Consider the following 25,000-nt stretch of genomic DNA (forward strand, 5'->3'; position numbering starts at 1 on the left):
TTACATTCCATACAGTATGCCCCCCCCCCCCCACCCCCCCGCCCTTAGACCCTTATCTCCCAGTAAAAATCAACAACTGAAACATTTCTTGGGCTCTTCTTGGGATTTTTCTGAGTTCCTGCACCAGTGTCAAGGGGGGTAGGGGGGACACCAGTTTGTAAACGCTGCCATACTGAGAAATACAGAGGGAGTTTTGTGGAGCTGATAGGCTTATAACCAACTTTGTGTCAACTCGTTTGGCGATGGCTTGAATGTAACAGACATTTATATATGACAAAGTTACGCACTGTAGCTTTAAATTAACTATATAACAAAAAAAAGGACGAAGCTTGTTCACTACATCCCATAAAACAGAACATACACAACATATACAACTTGTAAAATGCAGCAGAGAAAAGTCTATAGAGAATTACTTTACGGGGGCGCCCTTAGCTCAGTTGGTAGGGCGTCCCCCCCCCCCCCCCCATGGGCCTCGGCCAGCAGCGGACCCGGGTTGGATTCCAGCCCGCGGTCGTTCTCTGCATGTCACTCCCCTCTCTGCCCCATTTCAACTCTGTCTCTACACTGTCAATAAAGCATAAAAAAATATCTTAAAAGACATAAATAATAATAATTACTTTACATATACGTGAGAATGCAGAGTCTGCTCACTAACATCCCTACACAAGCTGTTTTACATTTTAGATCTGGATGTTAATGTGTTTGGGTTTGTAGCCGCTGCCTTTACATCAATAATTTAACAGTTAATAAATAAAACTGCACTAACTGCTGGCACGCAGAAAACAAATTCACAGGATTTGAAGTCCTGAGTTAAAATACTGAAGAGTGTGTGTCTTAAAGGAATTTTTTCTTTTTTGGCATTTTCAGCATGTTTTTAAGAAGAAACTGTCTCATAAATCAGACAGTTTACAACATATGATGAAATCCGTCTGTAATAACCTTCAGAATAGTGCTGAGAATGATTATGGAAAGTTTAGTTGATGTAAGTGCTTTAGAAGTTGAGATTTTTGGTTCAGAGTATTGAAAACAAAAAATCGTTAGATAATGGCTCAATGACTTCAATAAGTTGCTAATATTGAGTGTTTGTTCTCTGTTCTTACAGTAAAAACTTGATGGATCAGCAGTGATGTCCGACAGAAAGAGGCAGGACACATGAGGCTGTGTGTGTGTGTGTGCGTGTTTGTGTGTGTGCGTGTGCGTGTGTGTGCGTGTGCGCGTGCGTGTTTGTGTGTGTGAGAGAGAGAGACTTCTTTGATGAAGTGTTTGTGACGGAGTTTGCGAAGAAAAAGTGTGTGTGTGTCTGTGCGTGCGTGTGTGTGTGTGTTTGAGAGTGACTGTGTGCGTGCGTGCGTCTGTGTGTGCGTGTGAGTGCATGTGTGTGTGTTACAGCCACCTCACAGTCCGGACATTTCCCCCCCCCCCCCCCCCAATATCATGCTTATGTTCTTAGTAGATTTACAAACTTGCAAAAACAATATCTTGGTCAATACACACATTAACACTTACAGGTGTGTGTGTACAGGTGTGTACCTTATTTTCAAATCATCATTTCCTTCCTTGACAGTTCAGTTAAGTTCCACCATATTTTTTTTTTCAATTAGTTTAAAAAAAAAAAAAAATTCAAAACTGCAGTTAAAAAACAATAGGCAGTTGTTCAGTGTGTTTCTATGACGATGCCTCAATTGCATCATCACCTTGTGTTCATTTTTCTTTAATTCTTTTATTAATTTTTTTTTATAAAAGTGTACATATTATATATATTTTGTTATTTAAGATATTTTCGGCACACTCAAAGATTTTTCCTCATTTGGATTTCAAACGGTGTGTGTGGGTCAAATTGTGCATGTTGATTCGTGTACATCGGGGTTCCGGAAGGTTCGGTCAGTCGGTCGGTTTGTCGGGTTGCTTGGTTTCGGGACGGAACGCGATGATGTCAGAGCGGAATGCGATGATGTCAGAGACCAAACCGGACAATCTGATTGGTTGGTTCATCACAGCCAGCAGTCACACTGACAGATAAAGGCTTGTCGTCCACTGTGTGTGTTTTTGCTTCAGTTTTGGCAATTTTGATTAAAAATACCTAATATTTTGTAGAAATTGATATTGAAATTTGCCCAAAAAAAATCGGATGAATACAGAGATTTTTCTTCCAGATTCACAATAATAATAATAATACCAGTAAAATAAAATAAAAATACCCTTTTCGAACATTTACACTGTTGTATGGTAGCCTCTAAGGGCCACAGGAGAGGAGAAAAAAAAGAGATTTAAAATTATGCATTTCGAGAATTAAGCCGAAATACAATCTTGAGAATAAAGTTGACAGTTTAAGTACATACTAAAAAAATACAAAAAAATTCCTATCAGTAATTTTTCTGTCTCCTGTGGCCCTTATAGGCTTCCATACTTTTGCCTTTTTCTTGCAAACTGCTGTCTAGCCTTCTTACTGTAGTGTAAATACATGTGGTGTACAGCCCCAAGGCCTTTGAGAAAAAGTCAAAGGACCAATGTTAGAAGGTTAGAGATCAGCTGTGCCTGTTTTTTGAGAATGCATCATACACTGAATTTGTTTTATTTTTGTTTCTTGGTTTGCAATGTGTGTGTGTGTTTTTCCCCATTGCATTTCCACTGGGAGATGGTTGAGAGCTTGAAGAAGTGTCCTAGTGTTTGAGAAGATATTTTTGTACCTTCCAGCTTGCCGTAGGTTAGTTTTTGTCCATGTACTACAGTTTGATAATTAGACAGAAAAAAACGGTCAAAACTTGCTTTTAATTTTTTCAAAGACAAAATTATTTTAACAAGAAAATGGTTATTGGCTGCTGACATCACTTTTCTATTTTTTCTATTCCTTTTATAAAAACAAAACTTTATTAACAATCTGATAAACAATTGTTGAACATGTTAAGCAAAATGTACAAGGGACATACTGTATATATATTGTGCTTTTTTAAAGTAACAATATACTGTTTTAACTGTCAATTCGAGACCTTCCATCTTTAGTGACAAAATCACTGAACATCAGCAAGTGTGTAAAAGTATTTTATTTTTTTCTATTTTTTTTTACGTGTCTAAAACATAAAGTCGTAGCTAAGGAAGGTACAAAAATATCTTAATGTCTTTCTTAGGATTTCCCCGGTTTGTCGTGTGTATTATCGCTACATTCAAGTAATAGAGAAAATAATTTTAAAGGTTTTTTAAAGTAAAAAGTAAAAATTTGCTAACAATCTTTAAGGAGTTTCTAGAATCCTAAAGACTTTTCGAAAAACATCTAAAATCAGCAAAATGTATAAAAAAATATTCCATCAGATGCATTTTTAATCCATTTGAAAAGATGCAACAGCGAATATTTAATTGGTAGCCACACAATTGACATACATAACATACATCCGCTTATTATGTATGAGCATATTGACTGTTAAAAAAACAATCCCCACACCCCGAAAACCAAATCAAAAATTGCTTTTATATTTTTCCCATATCCTAACAAGCTGGTCTTGCGAGGCTAGTTTTATTTTCATCTTGATATAAGAAAAAAAAAAAAAAAAACTCAGTGTTTTTAAATTTAAAAAAAATGCTAGTAGTAAATTTAATGTACTTTTGAATGTGGCGATAATATATATATACAGACACAAACTTGCATCGGACACTGGCTTGCACTGCTTCAAGGCTCTGTATTGTGAATATGTTGTATACCAATCACTCACTGTGTAGCTATTTGTGAAAATATACTTTGCGTTGCCAACAGCGCCTTTTTTTTTTTTTTTTTTTCTCATTGCCCGCGAGACTTGCAACAGTAACAAAAAATAGTGATGACATTTCCCGTATTATTTTGTTGAGATGTTAAGGGCTATGTTCGAAAAGCCCTACTAACGTCCTACTCATACTCATTTTGACGTCAATTTGAGTACGTTGTGGTTGTGTATGCGAGTTTGTGTGTAGGCGAGAGAAATGCCCCGGATGAGTACTTACTTCCGGGAAGATTTTGTGAATGGATCGATAAGTTACTTTTCCTACTCAACCTGCCCCACAATGCAATGCGTCTTTTCAAACGACATGGACGTTTTTTTTGTTTTTTTTTAGTATATACATGTTGAGTATGTAGGAGGGAGGACGTTAGTAGGCCGTTTCGAAACACAGCCGAAGTTGTTAGAAAATGGCTACAACCAGGTTCAGGACGACCCTCAGGTTTTTATGGGTCAGAGAAGTTACATTTAAACATTTCACGATCCATTCATAGATCCCCATTTCGACTTTTTCGTTTTGATACAACTTTTAAAAAAAAACGACGACATTTTAAAAAACAACAATTTTTCTCCTTCTGAGTTTGTTCTGGATTTTTTTTTTTCCGATAAGTGAGAAAAAATAACGAGTTTGAAATTTGAAAACATTTCTTCTATATGTGTGTAAATGACGTTCTGTACATGTGATTATTTGATGCTTGCGTTTTTCTGTTGTTTTTTAAATATTTTTTTTTGTTTTGTTTTTTGCAAGAAAATAATGCCAAATAAAGCGTTTCATTTATAAAAGAGCCCGTGTGTGTTTTTTTTCTGTCATTGACTTATTTTCTCTTCCCAAAGGTTTCAATACACACACTGCAAACATTCAAAACATTTTCTGGGTGAGGAGCCCCAGACCCCTATCCGTAAATTAAAGCTGGGGTGGAGGATTTGGGGAGAAAATAGCAGTTTGGATAGAGATTCGAATCCAAATACCTCAACCGCTCCACTTGTTCTCTTTGGTCCCTCCCCTATGGTACCTCCCTGACACGCTCTACACCAACAAAGTCGTGCCAAAGTGACAGCCAATAAGATCAGAGAATCGGAGCCTCGCTCTGATTGGTCAAAGTGTACAGCTCTTTGACCAATCAGAAATCACATACCCCAGCTTTAACTTACACCATTATAAACAGTTTCAACATTTGCAGGACAAAAAAAGTAAACACAAGGACACATCTGTAACAAATCCAAGTTACTCACAGCTGCAAAACAAACTTGCTGTTCTCAAGTCATACATAATGTGACCGCTAACTACACTTAGGGACATTTTTGCAGACAGGGATTAAAGCTGGGGTGGAGGATTTGGGGAAAAAATGGCAGTTGGGATAGAGATTCAAATCCAAATACCTCAACCGCTCCACTTGTTCTCTTTGGTCCCTGCCCTATGGTCCCTCCCTGACACGCTCTACACCAACAAAGTCGTGCCAAAGTGAATGGACAGTCCCAACAGCCAATAAGATCAGAGAATCGGAGCCTCGCTCTGATTGGTCAAAGTGTACAGCTCATGTTAACTTTGACCAATCACAAATCATATACCCCAGCTTTAACTTACACCATTATAAACAGTAGCAACATTTAAAGGCCAAAAAAAGGAAACACAAGGACACATTGCTGTTCTCATGTCATGCATAATGCGACTGCTAACTACACTTTTAGGGAACATTTTGCAGACGGGGGTTGCGTTCCGAATCGCATACTTTCTACTATATAGTATGTAGAAAAAAGATTTAGGATGTCCCGATTCTTGTGGCCAGATTTAGGATGGTTAGAAGTACCCGGATGTCCTACTTCAAGCGGCCAAGATTGTTAGTGTTGAAAACTGCATCCTATTTGGGCGATTCTGACCTACAATCCAGTGCGCACGTGAAGTGACGTCACATCGACGAAGCCTCCATATGAAAACAAACGGGGATGCGACGGATATAAAAGCAAGAGGCAAGATCAAGGCGCAATGTTATGATGAAATAAGAGAGTAAAGTATGTTCCAATAGTATGCTTACTGCATTCTAACTAGATTATTTTTATCGTCGGATGTAGTATGTAGAATAGAAAAAAGAAAGTATGCGATTCGGAACGCAACCAAAGATTATGCCGACTGCTTGACCAAATGGAGAGTGTCCATTGAAAGATAGACAGTGAAGATGAGCTTTGGTGGCTAAACAAACACATGTAAACTCAGTCACAAACCTTTTTCAAATCAAACAGGGGTCTTACTCACCTTTTTTTAATGGGATAACCATTGCAGTTTTATATGCTATCTATCAGAGTTTAGCCAGAGCACATTTAGTTAGGCCACTTTATTTTACTGGGTCATTATTGCAGCTCGTGTGTTATGAGCGCCATCCTGTGGTGGTCCGAGGCTATTGCACGGCAGGATATTTTAGGCTTGGGAAAAAGTGAACACAAACAACTAACATGGCGTATTCTAGGCTACTTAACAGGTTTCTAAGGACATTGTTTAAACTAAAGGTAAATGTTAAGCAGAAAATAAAGTCAAAAAGGTGTCATGTAGGTCCCTTCAGTACTGTTATATGGTCAAGGAAAGGCTGACATATCTGTTTAAACTTCTCTGCTTTCCCTGAAATCTCATAACAAATTTTTTCTCCATATTTTTTTTTTAACCTATATTTATACAGGTAAATCCCATTGAGACCGAAGACTCTTTTTTCCTTTCCCACGTTACCATTCACACACACATTCGTACACCGATAGCAGGCTAACTATCGACATTCACACGAGGCAAGGTGGGTGAAGTGTCTTGCCCAAGGACACAACAACTATGACACAGGTGGCAGGGCGGGGATCGAACCTCCAACCCTTTGATCATCAGCCGACCCACTCTACCAACTGAGCCACAGTCGCCCTATTCACCTTATTTTGGAACGTAACCATGGAAGACGCCATTGTTGTTGATCCTGTCATCGAACTTCCGGTTAGCTTGATCTTAGTATAGCATACCTGCGGAGCCCCGTTGTTTGTTCCGTCCACTTTATATATAAATAAACCAACTGAATAGCATCCCTACCCGGAGAAGTGACTTGGCTATGAAGCTACGTTGAAGAAACCACTCCGGGTGCTATCCAGGTATGTCAAACTATCAACAGCCTCCTCTGTTTACTGGTTTGATTAAAAAGTTTGTGAACAATTTGTAGCCTACTAACAACAAAAACTATGGCGGAACGAAAATTATGTATCATGTAACGTGTGTTACCTAATTAATTCTGCATTCAATTCTATGTAAACATACATATTTTACTTATTTAACAGTTAAACCAGATAATAATATAGGCTACCTACTAATGTAGATTGGGCCGAATAGGCCTATGATGACCACAATCAGGCTGAGTAGCCTACAGATCAGATATTTGCAATCATTGTGGATTATGGAAATAGTAAATGCACATGTTATCTAAGAGTTGTTTACAGTGGGGAAATTATTATTTTGTTTGTAGGCTGCATTAATGAAATACAATTTTCTATTTTACTAGGTGACAATGCAACACCCAGCACCGAGCTGTGGATGTGGATGTGCCAAACTCACTGAGATGCTGTGACCCAGTGGGAGGAGGACTGGACCCTTTGTGACCATAGTTACAGTTCATGTCTCCCCCAAGAAATGTACAGTTAAATGTCAATTGGTTTACTTATTACAAGACATATGCAAAATGTACAGTAACATTTTAAATTTGTACTTATTACAAAAGACATGCAAAATGTACAGTAAAGTGCCACAAAGTTTATTAAAAACACATACTTATTTCAACAGCATTCAACAAATAAATATTTTGTTTTAATTCCTCAAATGTATTACATTAATTAAGCAATTTTGGAAGCAGCTTTTGTGAAAACAAACAATTGTTAACATACTACCGGAAACTTTTTCTTCTTTGAAATACATTTTAACTACATTAACAGAATGTTTAACATTAGGGCGAGATGGGAGAAATGAACAGCTGGTTTAGATCTAGTTTTTACAAAGCTGCTTGTATTTCATATAGTGACAACCTGCCTGCCTGAATTTCATTTGCAATACGAGGCAGCATATATTTAAAATAGAAAGCCTTTAGACTTGGCACAATTTCTGTACAGAAATTTGCATCATTAGCTACACCCAGCAATATTGCTGCTGGGATGGGGTTACACCAACTGGAAATTGAAAATATGTCTTGTTGGTAAACTCTCCTCCCGTCATGTTAAGACGCCACTGCTCTGCTTCTTTCAGTTTAATTGTTTTTCTAAGTATTGATAACACTCTCCTTATACTTTGTGAAAACCAGCTGAGGCCAGACACTCTGTTCCTCACGTAAGGCAACCGATTACAGTACCCGCTGAACTGTAATTGGTGTCCTTACGTGAGGGACAGAGCGTCTGGCCAATTGCAATTTAAAAAAAAATCTAAAATCCACACAGCAACTTCTTTACACATTTTAATGTACAACATTTTGCACAATCACCTGAAAGAAGAGTGACTGTCGTAACAACAAACACGGACCAGTGGGTTTTCCCAGGAAATGTGTTCCTGCCCTTATTGGCAGTGAGTAAAGGGAGAACTGCCTCATGGGAGGATCTCGCTGTCTCTCAATCCACAGCTGAGTTCAAAGCTTTTCTTAGACTGAGAGTAAGTTTTACTTTGTTAGCCTCAAGGTACGAACACACTGCACATCGCCGCGCGGCGAGTTTCAATAGAAAGTCAATGTATTTCGAGCGCCGCCGCGCGAACCGGCGGCCGGCGGCCGGCGGAGAGCGGATCACGCGGCGCGGCCAGGGGCGGCGCGGCGCGGCGCGAATGGGGCGGCGCGGCCGCCGCAGAAGTTGAAAATATTGAACTTTTCGCCGCCGGCCGCCCCGCGATAGCCAATCACCGTCGTTGAGCTCCTCCCGACGTCACTCGGGTGAGTCTGCTGAGCTACAAGACACGTGAAACCTGGCTGGCGGTGCAGTCGGGAAAGGAGGGATAAAGGGAAAAAAGAAGGAAAAGACAGAGAGAGAGAGAGAGAGAGAGAGAGAGAGAGAGAGAGAGAGAGAGAGAGAGAGAGAGAGAGAAAGTTCCAACACATCGATAAAATGTATGACAGCAGTTTAATGAGACACCTTTTAGTAAAAGGAGCAAGGAATAGACTCACATTATAGAAGAGAGAAGGAGAGAAAGCCAGGGAAGATGTACTGCAGATGAGTGAATATGCAGAGACAATAAAAACTAAATACGACAACTGACACTTCCAAACATTTCCCTAAACATCTGAAAATCTGTTTGGGTTTTCTCTACATGTTGATATGCCGGCGTGAATGTGTAGCCTATATGCACGGCCATCGATACGTGTGTGTGTGTGTGTGTGTGTGTGTGTGTGTGTGTGTGTGGGCGGGTTGTGTGTGTATGTGTGTGTGGGTGCATGTGTGGGTGTGTTTACGAAGCTTGGGTGGCAGGTGGCGGGGAGAAATGTGTGAGAGGTGCAGTGAGACCAATACAAGGGCCGATGGCAGAGATGATGAAGGCAGAATAGCCTACTTCAGAGACGCTCCCAACAAAAACAAATCAGTGAGGATGACGACGATGATGAGAGACACATTCAATGAGTCATCGGGCGGCGGCCGGCGGCCGGCGGCGGACACAAATGAGCCAAAATGACCACGCGGCGCGGAACCTGCGATTCGCGCGGCCAACCGCCGCGCCGCGCTGTGCAGTGTGTTCGCACCTTCAGAAATGTAGTGGTCTCAAAAGTAAAATGTATATCTTAGAAAAATAGTGAAGTGAAAGTCATAAGTTTCCAAAAAAGCAGATACTCAAGTATAGTACAGACATTCAAAAAGTTGGAACTCAATAATTTAACTTATTTACTGTCCACCACATCATGTAATAGTCATGCGGCCCATGTGATTGTGATTTTAATGCCCCCCATGTTCACATCTGAGATCTTATTACTGAAGTGGTCTTCCTGAGACATCAGAGGATTTCTCCAAGGCTGGACACTTGGAACAGTACTCAGTGTTCATCACTCCATCAGGGCTTCCCGACAGCCATGGCTCCTCTGCTGACCACTGTGCAAAAAGAAGAAAGAAAAAATATATTTTTGTCAAGCAGCAATCGAGTGGTTGAATCAATATACATGTAGGCCTACAGCAGTTCTAAATATTTCTGATTAATGATGGCAGACATCTGAATATTATAATAAACAACTTACTTTGAATCAAAGTGTTATTATTAGACTTGTACTTTCTGTGACATAGAAATAGACTGAATATCACAGATTATCCTGAATAAGTCTCAGAACTGATATTAAAATGTGTTGATTATGTAAGATTTAGCCAATCTTATTTCATTCCAAATAATTTTGTGGAAAAGAGTTGCATTAAACTGTGTAAATGTAAAACACGACTCCATGCACAGAGATGGCAGTACATCTCATTTAATAGTTGCTTGCACAGTGTTCCACTTAAACGGAGCGAGCAACTACTAAACATGGTGTATTGCCAATGCCATAATGTCTTTGTGTATGGAGTCATTTCAAATGGGATATATTTTGTTTTTATGTAGAGAAGATGTACACACTTACCTCAAATCCATTTATGTACTTTCTTCCTCTGCCAGATTCTGCCGATTCTCATTCTCGTTGTGCTGTGATACACGAAAAAGCATGTTAGCAAGTTAAATTTGATTAGGTTTAAATAGAAATGGTATTGATTGTATAAGTAATCGCAAAGTTTTAGTGTTGTCAGAGGCTATTTTAACTAAAGTAGCTGCAAACATTTATTATGCTACTTCACATGAGTCGATATTTTTCATGTTATTTCTATTTTCTGGTTAGACAAAACATAGAAAACTGATCATTTGAACTTAATTTAATCACATAATTGTATATTGGGAAAGATTATCAGATGATATAATTTGAGATTACACTTTAGAATAGAGAAATATGCCCTTGTATGATTGCCAATCATTGTAGGTTTAAAACAAAAAAACATCATATTGTCTTACCTTCCTCAATTGAAGCTGCTTTACTTGGAGTAGCCTAGTACAGCCCGCTTTACCCCTCTGAAGGTACTGACTCAGTGCTCTTGACATTTTTCACCATGGCTCCATCTTCTCCAAGGGACAGCTAAATATGACCATAGTAATCTAGCCACTTTCTCATGTCATCCTCGTTGCGGGCGTCTGACTGCCGCATCGTAATAAGAGGATGCGACCACGGTGTGTGTAGATGTTAGCGATGTAAGCTAGTTTATCGAAAACAAACTACTAAATTACAAATGGCTTAGTACTTAACTTACTAAACGTACTACTTTTACGTTTAGAACCTTTCTGTAAACAAATATTTCTTCCCTACGATTCAATTGTGCTTCATTGTTTGCCGCTGTTTACATTCTTTCGCGGCTCTGCAGCGCTGAACCGGAAGTCGCATGATAAACTCGCTAGAATCGGAAGTGGAAAACGGGGCGTTCCAAAATAAGGTGAATATATAAAGTATTAGAGAACTCAGAGCCAGATGTCAAAGCGGGGGGCTATATCTTTATTTTAAAACTGTTACTAAACACAAAGTAAATAGAAGAAGCTGATGGGAACTTGATATTTGGTTTTACACTTTTAGTATTTTGACCTTCAGTTGTTTTCAGTTGAGACGTCGGGGGATCACAAACGTTATTACAATCAATCCTTACGGGAAACGTTAATGTCAGGGCAAAGATTCATGGCAATATATCTAGCGCGCGCAAACACACACAGACACACACCGACAGACAGACAGACGCACGCACACACACACACACACACACACACACACACACACACACACACACAGACAGACAGACAGACAGACAGACAGACAGACACACACACACACACACACCCACACACACACACGTACAGCCAGACCAAACTACTACCGTTCATCCAATAGTTTTAAAGACATTTCATAATGTGAACCAGATGTAGGCAACAGAATAACAGTTTTAGGATCGCCAAAGACATCATTGTGTAGCGTCCTGGGACAGTGAATATTTTGGGTTTTTAATATTAAAATGGTGCAACAACAACATCTGAGCTTAATTACATTTTAAATGTAATGTAACTTTATTCAAACAGAGACAATTTGCAAAAGAAACATTGACATTGTTTAGAGCAAGGAGAGATGCACTATATATACACTGCATATTGTGTGTGTGTGTGTGTGTGTGTGTGTGTGTGTGTGTGTGTGTGTGTGTGTGTGTGTTATCTTTACATTTATTTATTGTAAAAGTAGGCTACCGTCCTGCATGTGATCTTGATACATCAGTGATTGCTGTCTACATTGTAATACGGAATTCTACTTTACAGCTCATGTGTTAAAGGTGCAGTGAGTAATATGACATCAGCAAGAAAGTTCTAGAAAATTCTAGAAAGTTCTGGAATGCAACGCTCCCTGGGTAACCCCAACCCTTTTGAATAATAACAGAAGCTACAGTGGCTTTCAAGGACAAGAACAATTCTAAATTCTAAACAGTGCACCTGATGACATTCCAACCATGACGCTTCCAAGATGGCGGCACTAGGCCTTGGTCCAAGATATGGAGCAATATGGACATATATGAGACCCTTTCTAAGGGAAAAATAAAATCTAAAAAATGTTTTCAGCTATTATGCACTAAATTAAACGTACTTATGGATATTATAATTATTTTCTACAAAATCTGCTAGGAAATAAAACCCAAAATTCTACACACTGCAGCTTTAAGAAGAGTTGTTGGTTGAAAAGTTATTGGTGGTGCATTACACGACTTATTCCGCTAGGTGGCGAGATTGATCTATTTCACCACTTTCTGCTTTTTAAACACACGAAGAAGAAGAATGTATCATGACGGATCCTGACAGTAGCGACGGTGTGACTGTTTGCGCTTGTAAAGGCATAAGGACGTGTCTACAGTGTGAACAGTTGAAGGGAAAAGGACAATTAGAGTCGAACGAACCCAAGGTAAATATATACGACTGTTAAAATGTGGCTTTATATTGTTTTTATCAATAGCAAACACACGGAGCTGTTGCTGGCAGTTAGCTACGGATGCCCGCACTGGACATTCCATGTGTCGGTTTCATGTCTTCTGAACTAACGTTTAATAATAGGTTTGTTTATTTTGATCTAAATTAATCATTAAAAGGGACGCACGCACGCACGCACACGCAAGCAAGCAGGCACGCACGCACGCACGCACGCACACACACACACACACACACACACACACACACACACACACACACACACACACACACACGTCCCGAAATTTCATGCACCTCTTCTGACAATAACATTACTATCATAATGTGACATTGTGGATCATAAGCAGACACACACACACACACACACACACACACACACACACACACACACACACACACACACACACACACACACACACACACACACACACACACACACACACACACACACACACACACACACACACACACACACACACACACTTTGTTCAGTACTGTTGAATAAATCTCCTACATCTCTACACTGAATTATGAAATAGTTGTGGTTTCAAAGTTGTACATTAGTAATTCATTTCATTGCTTGTTGTATATTTGCATTGTGTTTTGTGTGTGTATTGTTTTTTTACTCAACATTGTAAATAATACTAACCCCACAATTGATCTTTAGAGGATAAATAAAGGAAACATTTTAAAAGATGATAAAGGATTTCAACTTCCTGTACCAGTAAAAAATCTCTATAAATTTAAATTACATATATATATTTTTTGTCCTCTAAAGTATAGTATAGTAGATTTTATTTGGACATGGACATGACAATGGCATTGGACGAACCAGATGCATTGTTTACAGTGTGTTAGCATAAATGCTAGTTTACAACACCTGTCCACAGGAGGCTAAAAACACAAATAAAGATCTCTTCAATAACATTATTTATTTTTTTATTTTTTCGTCCTCTATAGATCGTGCATCGTTTCATTTTCGACCCGGAGACTCGGCTGGCGGTTGGTAGAGACTGTGATGTCACTTCCTTTCCATTTCCTGGAGTTTTCTACTGGGAGGACTTCATAACAGACGAAGAAGAAACGGAACTGACGGCCGCCATGGACCAGGATGTCTGGAACGAGTCCCAGTCCGGGAGAAGGAAACAGGTTAATATACTGTGAGACAGGCAGACAGACAGACAGACAGGCAGACAGACAGACAGACAGGCGGGTGGACGGGCGGACAGACAGACAGACAGACAGACAGACAGACAGGCAGACAGACAGACAGACAGGCACACAGACAGACACACGGACAGACAGACACACGGACAGGCAGGCAGGCAGACAGACAGACAGACAGACAGGCGGGTGGACGGGCAGACGGGCAGACAGACAGACAGACAGGCAGACAGGCAGACAGACACACGGACGGACAGACAGACGGGTGGACGGGCGGACAGACAGACATACAGACAGGCAGGCAGGCAGGCAGACAGGCGGGTGGACGGGCAGACAGGCAGGCAGGCAGGCAGACAGACAGACAGTCACTCACTCACTCACTCACTCACTCACTCACTCACTCACTCACTCACTCACTCAAACACATCCAAACACAATTTTGGAGAAGGAAAACCGGTTAATATACTATGATATAAGTAAACGGACGGACGGAGAGACAGACAGACAGACAGGCAGGCAGGCAGACAAACAGACAAGCGGGTGGACGGACAGACAGACAGATAGATAGATAGATAGATGGATAGATAGGTAGACCGACAGACAGACGGACAGACTCGCACAGACATACAGACTCTCACTCATTCACACAAGCACAGTCAAACACATCCAAACACACTTCTGGGAGAAGGAAACAGGTTAATATACTATGAGACAGGCAGACAGACAGACAGGCAGACAGACAGACAGATAGATAGACAGACAGACAGACAGACAGACAGACTCTCACTCATTCACACAAGCACAGTCAAACACATCCAAACACACTTCTGGGAGAAGGAAAACAGGTTAATATACTATGAGATAAGCAAACGGACGGACGGAGAGATAGACAGACAGGCAGGCACACAGACAGGCAGGCAGATAAATACGCAGACAGACAGACAGACGGACGGACAGATGGACAGACAGACAGACTCGCACAGACAAAGACGCACATGCGCACAGACAGACAGACACACAAACGCAATCACTCACAAAGACTGACAGACAGACAGACACAGATACTCACTCACTCACTCACACACACACACACAGACGGACGGGCAACAACTCACTCACTCACTCACTCACTCACTCACTCACTCACTCACTCACTCACTCACTCACAGACAGACAGACACAATGACAGAGACAGACACTCTCTCTCTCACACTCTCGCTCGGATGGACAAACAGTCACTCACTCACACACACACACACACACACACTGTTATGTACGGGCTTGTTTTGGGTGTTTCTTTGTTCTGTGTTTCTTTTGGTTGCCACTGATTGAGGGAGCAGGTGTGCTGCTCACTTAATCATGCTCACCTGGTGTAATCAGTGCCCAGTATTTAAGCAGCATGGTAAGCCTCAGTCTGGGCCCCTGCTCTGCTCACTGCCATGCTGCCGGACTGTTGCTGCTCAACTGTGGTTTTCTAAAAGTTAAGTTTAAGCTTTGAGTTTGTTAAGTTGCTGATCTGTCGTTTGTACCGGTTAAGTTTGATACTTTTGTTCTTTTTGAATTAAATACGCATCATTTTACAACCAGACTCCTATTTACCCTTTTAACTGGTTTTCAAGTTACAGTCCCTTTACCCCTAGTCAAACAGGGACGTAACAATTGGGGGCTCGTCCGGGATCAAAAGAACTTTCCCATCACCAGGTAGAGGTTTTTTTATTGGAGTTGGTAGTAGTTTTTCTTAGTCCCCCCCTGACGTTCCTGGCATGGCAGTGAGCCAACAACTGCTCATCAGAGCCTAAGGAGTATGCTGTCCTCAGAGGGTGGGGGCCGCCCTCTTCATCTTCTTCAGGGGGAGACGGTCCAGTTCGGTGGTCTCCGGGAGGAGACAGTTCGGTGGTCGACAGTTCGGTGGTCTTCGGGAGGAGACAGTTCGGTGGTCGACAGTTCGGTGGTCTTCGGGAGGAGACAGTTCGGTGGTCTTCGGGAGGAGACAGTTCGGTGGTCTTCGGGAGGAGACAGTTCGGTGGTCTTCGGGAGGAGACAGTTCGGTGGTCTTCGGGAGGAGACAGTTCGGTGGTCTTCGGGAGGAGACAGTTCGGTGGTCTTCGGGAGGAGACAGTTCGGTGGTCTTCGGGAGGAGACAGTTCGGTGGTCTTCGGGAGGAGACAGTTCGGTGGTCTTCGGGAGGAGACAGTTCGGTGGTCGACAGTTCGGTAGTCTCCAGTAGGAGGCATCCCTTCCCCTTCCCCTCGTCCGGTGTCCTCCAGTGGGGCATTTTTCCCTTTTCCCCTGACAACGTCTCTGGTGGGAGACCGCCCGTGTGCTTTGTGTGCTTATGGACATTTTGTTTTTTTAACAAACACTATGTGTTTGTATTTATGGTGGGGGGTGTTATGTACGGGCTTGTTTTGGGTGTTTCTTTGTTCTGTGTTTCTTTTGGTTGCCACTGATTGAGGGAGCAGGTGTGCTGCTCACTTAATCATGCTCACCTGGTGTAATCAGTGCCCAGTATTTAAGCAGCATGGTAAGCCTCAGTCTGGGCCCCTGCTCTGCTCACTGCCATGCTGCCGGACTGTTGCTGCTCAACTGTGGTTTTCTAAAAGTTAAGTTTAAGCTTTGAGTTTGTTAAGTTGCTGATCTGTCGTTTGTACCGGTTAAGTTTGATACTTTTGTTCTTTTTGAATTAAATACGCATCATTTTACAACCAGACTCCTATTTACCCTTTTAACTGGTTTTCAAGTTACAGTCCCTTTACCCCTAGTCAAACAGGGACGTAACACACACACACACACACACACACACTCACTCAAACACAGTCACAATCGACGCACGCACACACACACACGCACACACATACACACAAATACAGACAGACAGTAGAATTAAATTAGATAATAAATGTATAAATGAAATAAACAAAACCCTCTCTCTTCTCAAATCGTTTCAGGACTTCGGGCCGAAGGTGAACTTCAAGAAACAGAAAGTGCGTTTCGCCGGCTTCAACGGACTTCCCCCTTTGAGTCAGAAACTGGTCCAACGAATGACCCAGAATCCACGTCTGTCCGACTTCACGCCCGTAGAACAATGCAACCTGGACTACCATCCCAATCGAGGGTCCGCCATCGACCCCCATTTGGACGATTCCTGGCTATGGGGCGAGCGCCTTGTCACTTTAAATATGCTTTCGAATACCACACTCACTATGTCTTTAGAGGAGGGGTTTGAAGAGCTAGGTTTAACTGGGGAAGTTCGTGTCGAAGTGGGTCTGCCTAGGAGGTCTCTGGTAGTGTTGTATGGGGAAGCGAGGCACAGATGGAGGCATGGTATTCACAGGGAGGATGTTATAGATAGGAGGGTGTGTAGCACGTACAGAGAGCTGTCTAAGGAGTTTATGCACGGTGGAGAGAAGGCAGACATTGGGGCTAAACTGCTAGATATAGCTCTGAGCTACACGGGAACTCCCATATAGATGTGTGTGTGTGTGTGTGTGTGTGTGTGTGTGTGTGTGTGTGTGTGTGTGTGTGTGTGTGTGTGTGTGTGTGTGTGTGTGTGTGTGTGTGTGTGTGTGTGTGTGTGTGTGTGTGTGTGTGTGTGTGTGTGTGTGTGTGTGTGTGTGTGTGTGTGTGTGTGTGTGTGTGTGTGTGTGTGTGTGTGTGTGTGTGTGTGTGTGTGTGTGTGTGTGTGTGTGGGTGGGGGGGTGTGTGTGTATGGGGGGGTGTGTGTGTGTGTGCGTGCGTGCGTGCGCTGCAAAAAAATAATCCATTGTTAATACACATATAGATTTATTTATTTTAAAATATGGAGCTGTTTGTTTTGTTTTGTTTTGTGTTTGTGTGTTCGCTTTTTCAGTTGTGTGTTTGTGTTCCCTTTAAAAGAAAGAATCCAAAATAAAGGTGTAAAAACAATATAGGCCGTACATATTAAAAGGTGGAGGCAGGAATTCTGGAGAAAACTTGTTAAAATCACTTTTTGTCAAAATCATTATATATATCTCCTCATGGTCTGCTACCTGTCTGTACTGTGTGTGCGCTGCGACAAATTCATAGTTAAAGGCCTACTTCACCGGTTTGAATATGAAGGTGTATTGAATTCTGAGATCCTATGTAGTATAAATGTGCGAAAAAAAATTAAATCGGTTCATCCTAGCCTGAGAAAAGGCAGAACCCTATATTACTTACTTTGTAAATATTACTGTGATGTCTTTTACTGTGACATCACAGTAATATTTACAAAGTACGTTTTTTTTAACCCTATATTTCTCTTTCTGTGATGTCACGAGAAAAAGAAATATAGGGTTAAAAAAAACATTCTTTCTGCCTTTTCTCAGGCTAGGATGAACCGATTTTAATTTTTTTTGCACATTTATACTACATAGGATCTCAGAATTCAATACACCTTCATATTCAAACCGGTGAAGTAGGCCTTTAACACACAGCCTAGGCTCTGTAAACAGGCCTGTTGCTAGCTATGATGGGCCACTTTTGTTGAAATACTCTCTGTTTGACATACCTGTTTGTTTACAGAGCCTAGGCTGTGTATTAACATCAGATTATTTTTCAGTGCACAGTCACACACAGTACGGACAGGTAGCGGACTGTGAGGAGATATTCATTGATTGTGTGTGATGTGACGAATTGTATTTTGATGCTTTGACGACATAACCTTAACATAACATAACTTGCCTCGTGTGAATGTGGATAGTTAGCCTGCTGCTATCGGTGTATGAATGTGTGTGTGAATGGCAACGTGGGAAAGGAAAACAGGTCTCCCCTTGTAAAAGAGTCGTCGGTCTCAATGGGATTTACCTGTATAAATAAAGGTTAAACATTTTTTTTTTTTTTAAATAACGTTGGAATCTAGCATGGCAATAAATAAAGTGATTTTCTTGTACCGTCTATTTTTAAATTTTTTAAAAACGTTTTCATCTTGTTTTATTCCTAATGCACCTTCAGTTGTGGAACTCCCAATTTCGTTGTATAGGAAATAATATTAAACTTTATTTATATAGCGACTTTCATACAAGAAATGCAGCTCTTAAAGTTCGATAACACTTTATAACAAGGTACACAAAAAAATTGTAAAGTTCCTAGTTCCTACTACATAGATATGAAGTATCTACGACATTTTGGATCATAAACAGACAGACTCACTCACTCACTCACTCACTCACTCACTCACTCACTCACTCACTCACTCACTCACTCACTCACTCACTCACTCACCCACCCACTCACTCACCCACTCACTCACTCACTCACTCACTCACTCACTCACTCACTCACTCACTCACCCACTCACTCACTCACTCACTCACTCACTCACCCACTCACTCACTCACTCACCCACTCACTCACTCACTCACTCACTCACCCACTCACTCACTCACTCACTCACTCACCTCGCTCATACTATAAATACAAATGAAGATTACTTGAACACACACACACACACTGTGAATTATGAAATTGTTGTGGTTTCAAAGCTCATACGTTTTTGAGTTACCTAAAACACCTTTATAGTGGATAACACAAAAAGACGTATGTAGAAAGTAACACAAAAAAACCTATGGTGGATAAATGCAAAAACAACAATACAAACACAATACACAATGTCCCAGTCTGGGAGAAGGAAACAGGTTAATATACTGTGAGACAGACAGACAGGCAGACAGACAGACAGGCAGGCAGGCACACAGACAGACAGATAGATAGATAGATAGATAGATAGATAGATAGATAGATAGATAGATAGATAGATAGATAGATAGATAGATAGATAGATAGATAGATAGATAGATAGATGGATGGATGGATGGATGGATGGATGGACGGACGGACGGACGGACGGACGGACGGACGGACGGACGGACGGATGGATGGATAGATAGATAGATAGATAGATAGATAGATAGATAGATAGATAGATAGATAGATAGACCGACAGACAGACAGACTCTCACTCATTCACACAAGCACAGTCAAACACATCCACAATGCAAATACATCAAATACACACCAACTGATAGACAAAAAACATTTTTAGACAGATGTAGAATGGCTGGAATTAAAATTAAAAGGGTGAAAGTACAATATAGCCTAATTAAAACAGTTACAGGTAGAGTTTGGCAGATTTAAGATAATATGTTTAAAATTTAAATTTGTTAAAGGATATGAAGGTAGGCCTCTCTATTTTATTTGTTTAGCTGTATATTGTTCCAGGAGTCAGGGGCTTAAAAAAAAGGAACAATAAATGTTAATAGCGCAAACATGACGAAACATGGCCCTGCTCCGAAGTTGACAGTTTTAAAATATTATATAATACATATTATTTTGTTGCATTTTGCATATTCATTGTTCCGTGCTTTTACTTTGAAGGCCGGAGCCGGACATCCGTGTTTACACTAACTGGCCGCTCGCGCTTGCCGTTGGCTGAAGCCGCTGTACACACACACACACACACACAACCCAACCTGTGTGTTGATCGCTGTGTGTGTCTCATTAACACCCGAGTTTTATTATAAGCCGGGTGGATTTCACGGGCGAGGAGGGAGCGGGGGCTTCTCTAACTTCGCCCTGAAGAGACGCGACAACGTAAACATAGCGACGACACTCCGACTATGACATTTAAATGGCGATTTTTTTAAAGTGAGATACATGTAGCTTTTTTTCTGATGTAGCTTCTTGTAGCTAGCTGCGTCCGTCGCGTGCAGTGTATCCTACACACAGCGGGTTTTGTTCTAGCTCTTCAACAGCCTTTGCATGACAAATTAGCCCAACGACCAACCGACGGACAGGGCGATGAAAAGCTAAAGGAAAAAGGCTCGTTTTGTTGGGGGAAAACCCATAATAATCCATTGGTTGTCAGAAGCTAACAAGCTACCTCCAGCCCAGGGGCTAACCCCCACGGTCGCCAGCTGAATTGATGGCCGGAAATCCTAGGAGGGGCGCCGGGCTCATCGGCTTGATGAAGGACGCCTTTCAACCGAGCCAGCAGCCTCCACAGCCGCATCAACCCGCGGTGGTCGATAAAAAAATGGTGGAGAAATGCTGGAAACTCATGGACAAGGTATTGACTAACAATATACTGTAAATAAATGAGTTTTTCGCCATAGACACTGTGTATATAAAAGAGGGTTTGACAGTAGCCTACTGTTCAATTTGCATCATAAAAGACCATTGGTGGAGTCAGTATTCAGATCCTATAGTGAAGTAAAAGTACAACAAATAAACATTGTATTGACATTAAGCAGTGGTGTAAGCAGTATATGAAAACCCCAAGCCCACAAGACTAAGAGTAGATACCTTACTAGATAAAATACTCAATACATTTGAATTACAATTCACAAATCACTTACAACACCACTAGAGGAAAAGTACAACACCTAGCCTACTATACGTATGGAATGAAGGCTTAAATAACATGCAATAGTACAAATAGCAAACTGAATAGAATGCTCTTGTACCATCAGGGAAACACCTATTATGTGCTCATGTACTATGCTCATCTTTTTGACCCTAACAAAAAAATTAAACGAGAATATAGGCTACTCTTGTATAAGTGAAAATACTGCGTTAAAATGTTACCTAATGTTAAAACTCATAGACAAGACATATTGACAGTTCTGTGTATTCTAATTAGTGCTAATAGTGCAAGTATTACTAAATGTTGTGTGTGAGAATTGTGTGTGACGGTTTTGGTTGTGTTTGCTTGGTCAGGTCATTCTCGGAAAATAGATTTGAATCTGAATTAATTTTACCTGGTAAGACAAAGGATATTGAAAGGTTGATTGATATATAACACCAGTGGTAGATGATGTAGTTTACAAGGTGTGTGAAATTTCCAAAACGGTCCCACCTTACCATTTAAAAAAAAAAAAAACTTTAAAGGTGCAGTGTGTAATATGACATCATCAAGAAATTTCTACAAAGTTCTAGAATGCAACGCTCCCTGGGTAACCCCAACCCTTTCGAATAATAACAGAAGCTACAGTGGCCTTCAAGGACAAGAACAATTCTAAATTTTAAACAATGCACCTGATGACATTCCAACTATGACACTTTCAAGATGGCGGCACTAGGCCTTGGTCCAAAATATGCAGAAATATAGACATATATGAGACCCTTTCTAAGGAAAAAAATAATAATTCAAAACATTTTTTTCAGCTATTATGCACTAAATTAAATGCACTTATGGATATTATAATTACTTTCTACAAAATCTGCTAGGAAATAAAACCCAAAATTCTACACACTGCAGGTTTAAGATCATCTTTTTTGGCATTTTCAAGCTTTATTTGATAGGATGGAGAGAAGCAGAGTTGAAATGGTGAGACAGAAAGAAATCGGGGATGACATGCAATGAAGGTCCACGGGTCAGATTCGAACCCTAAACCCTATAATACCAAACTATAAAAATAACCGGGTACAAGGAAAGTTACCTATGTAAAAGTGTGTTTAGTATAATCAGGAAAATGTGCTCAAAATATTAAAAGTGACTGTTCAACTATTATGTATTATATAATTTTTACTCAAACATGCATTAAAGGTGCTACGAGGAACTTTTAAAATATTTCTGAAACATAGTAATTTTTTTCCCATATATTTATTTTGTTTGCTTGGTAAAAATTAAACAAATAAAATAAAAAAAGCTTCAGATTATGTTGTGTAGAAATGCTGTAAACTCATGTTCAAAGTATTGACAGACAGTTCTGGACATTTTCAAAACACGGAACTGAAAAAAATATCTTTATTTTTAGCTGTAGTCACTTATCAGTAGCTCCTCTGCAGAAACACCACTTCCTATATTTCACCATTATCAGTGTTGTGGAGAGTTTTTGCAGAAGCTCGAAAATATTCAGTGTCTCTCGTTTTACTATGTATAGGCATAATGTTTGAGTAGAATGAACATTTTGGTTTTATAATATAAACTACTGACAATATTTCTACCAAATTCCCACCAAAAATATTAATAATTTAGATAATTTTAAATAAGTTATGTGATGAAGATTAAAAAAAAAAATCCAGATTGGTCTTTTAGTTTTTTTCAGAGCTGTATATTAACGCTTTCTTTGAGAAGACTTATCCAGGGTTCCTACAGCCATCCATTATCAGTGTCGTGGAGAGTTTTAGCAGAAGCTCAACTATATTCATATTTTTGCATATTGATTCAGAAGTAAATTTACTTTTATTTTGAAAATGGTTAGTTAGTTAGTTAGTTAGTTAGTTAGTTAGTTAGTTAGTTAGTTAGTTAGTTATAAGGAAAATCAATTTTTAATTTTTATAAGTAAAATTATTTTTACATTTTTATTTTATTTTTAAATTTTTTCTCAGATTTAACCCCCGCTGACGATCCTTCAACTACAGCTCTGGAAAAAATTAAGAGACCACTCCAAATGTTCAGTGTCTCTCGTTTTACTATGTATAGGCATATGTTTGAGTAGAATGAACATTTTGGTTTTATAATATAAACTACTGACAACATTTCTACCAAATTCCAATACATTTTTTTGTCATTTAGAGCATTTCCAATTTAGTAATGTAGAGATGAAGATTTAAGAAAAATCCAGACTGGTCTCTAAATTTTTTCCAGAGCTGTATGTTCATATTTTTGCATATTGATTCAGTTGTACATTTACTTTTGTTTTTATTTTTTTTAGTCAGTTAGTTAATCAGTTATTAAACTACAGATGACAAACATTTTTGGGCCATAAACGGAAAATAATTTATTTAAATGTATTTTATTTTACAATTGATTCTCTACTTGAACCCCATTGACAAGCCCTGTCCCCTTTGTAAATATAAAAAGTTACGCTATATAGCTTTAAAGGGCTGTATGAACTCTGTGTCTGTGTGTGTAGTAGCAGGCTTGTTCTTTCTAGTCATTCGTCGATGTCTGTCACTGTAGTTTATCTTGTGAACAATCTCTAGCCGGATGAGATGAAAGAGAGAGAGGGAGACAGAGAGAGAGAGAGAGAGAGAGATACACAGAGAGGGAGTACAGAGAGAGGGAGGGAGAGAGAGAGACAGAGAGAGGGAGGGAGAGGGAGAGAGAAAGAGATAGGTGGTGAGAGAGGGAGAGAAGAGGGATGGGGGATGTGGGGACAAGAGTTCAGATGGTCATGGTAGAGAGAGAGAGAGAGAGAGAGATGGGGAGAAAGATACAGAGAGCATGAAAGAGAGAGAGAGAGATGGGGAGAAAGATACAGAGAGCATGAGAGAGAGAGAGAGAGAGAGAGAGAGATAAGACCTTGCAGCATTATTGGCTACATGTCTGTGCTGTGTATAGAGGTGGCTCTGTGCTGCTGCTGCCGTAGTTATAAGAGCCCAAAATGTATAAACAACCTGAAATGTAATTTTTTTTAAATTGTCAGAAATCATTCAAATTCAGAAACACTCACTCACTCACTCACTCACTCACTCACTCACTCTCTCACTCACTCACTCACTCACTCACTCACTCACTCACTCACTCACTCACTCACTCACTCACTCACTCACTCACACACACACTCACTCACTCACTCACTCACTCTCACACACACACACACACTCACATTCACACCTACACTGTGACGTGCGTTGTCACATGGTACAGGCTGATCCCTTTTACTGGAAGATTTAAAGCCTTCTGTCTAGTGTTTTTTTTTTTTTTGCTAATACCTGGGTCATATGAATCCACTTAGGACTGAGGGTTAGAATACAGAGGCAGGGTTTAATGCCTTGGTTTGCAGCAGTTGAAAAAAAATGATGGCCTATTCTAATGTAAAATATAGCAATGTCAAAGTAAAGGGGTATATGTTTTCCAAATTTTTGCATGTTATACCTGAAACATCCTTACTTAAGCCCCTATCTCACTGGGCTGCGACTGTTTGCGACAAGTTGGAGACTGCATTCGCAAACGAGTCTCTAAACTGTCTCCAAACGTTCGCGGGGGTTTTCTCAATTTCCTCGCATGAGTCGCAGAGCCGCGCAGTCCTGTCGCATGAATTTTGAACATGTTAAAAAAAAAGTGTGCGACAAATCTATAGTCTCAAAATAGTCTCAGAGTCGTCGCAGGTGTGTCGCACGCGTCGCAAACCCTTCTCAATTTAGTCAC

At 40.4% G+C, this 25,000-nt stretch overlaps 2 protein-coding genes and 1 long non-coding RNA gene across 3 annotated transcripts in view; 2 read left to right on the top strand and 1 right to left on the bottom strand.

Moving 5' to 3' along the window:
* Positions 1–9,210: 9,210 nt before the first annotated feature.
* On the bottom strand, positions 9,211–11,159 carry LOC307261130. The gene is made up of 3 exons (XR_013845209.1): positions 10,750–11,159; positions 10,328–10,389; positions 9,211–9,812 (listed from the first exon to the last, which is right to left on the bottom strand). It is a non-coding gene; the product is annotated as an uncharacterized lncRNA (long non-coding RNA).
* Positions 11,160–12,592: 1,433 nt separating this feature from the next.
* Positions 12,593–17,375, top strand: alkbh4 (alkB homolog 4, lysine demthylase; the record flags this gene model as incomplete). The annotated part of the gene is made up of 3 exons (XM_080040385.1): positions 12,593–12,718; positions 13,702–13,890; positions 16,854–17,375. Exons 1-3 carry the CDS (start codon positions 12,602–12,604, stop codon positions 17,373–17,375), a joined length of 828 nt encoding a protein of 275 aa, XP_079896511.1. The 5' UTR covers positions 12,593–12,601.
* A 3,370-nt stretch (positions 17,376–20,745) lies between these two features.
* The window catches only part of LOC307260827 (E3 ubiquitin-protein ligase CBL-like), a 37,568-nt gene continuing 33,313 nt past the window's right edge, over positions 20,746–25,000 (top strand). The window contains exon 1 of the mRNA XM_080041170.1: positions 20,746–20,971. Within this exon, the coding sequence (XP_079897296.1) occupies positions 20,828–20,971 (144 nt within the window). The 5' untranslated portion in view covers positions 20,746–20,827. The remainder of the gene's footprint in view (positions 20,972–25,000) is intronic.

The sequence above is a fragment of the Ammodytes marinus genome (genome assembly GCF_949987685.1).
Source record: "Ammodytes marinus genome assembly, chromosome: 14".
Classification (NCBI taxonomy): domain Eukaryota; kingdom Metazoa; phylum Chordata; class Actinopteri; order Uranoscopiformes; family Ammodytidae; genus Ammodytes; species Ammodytes marinus.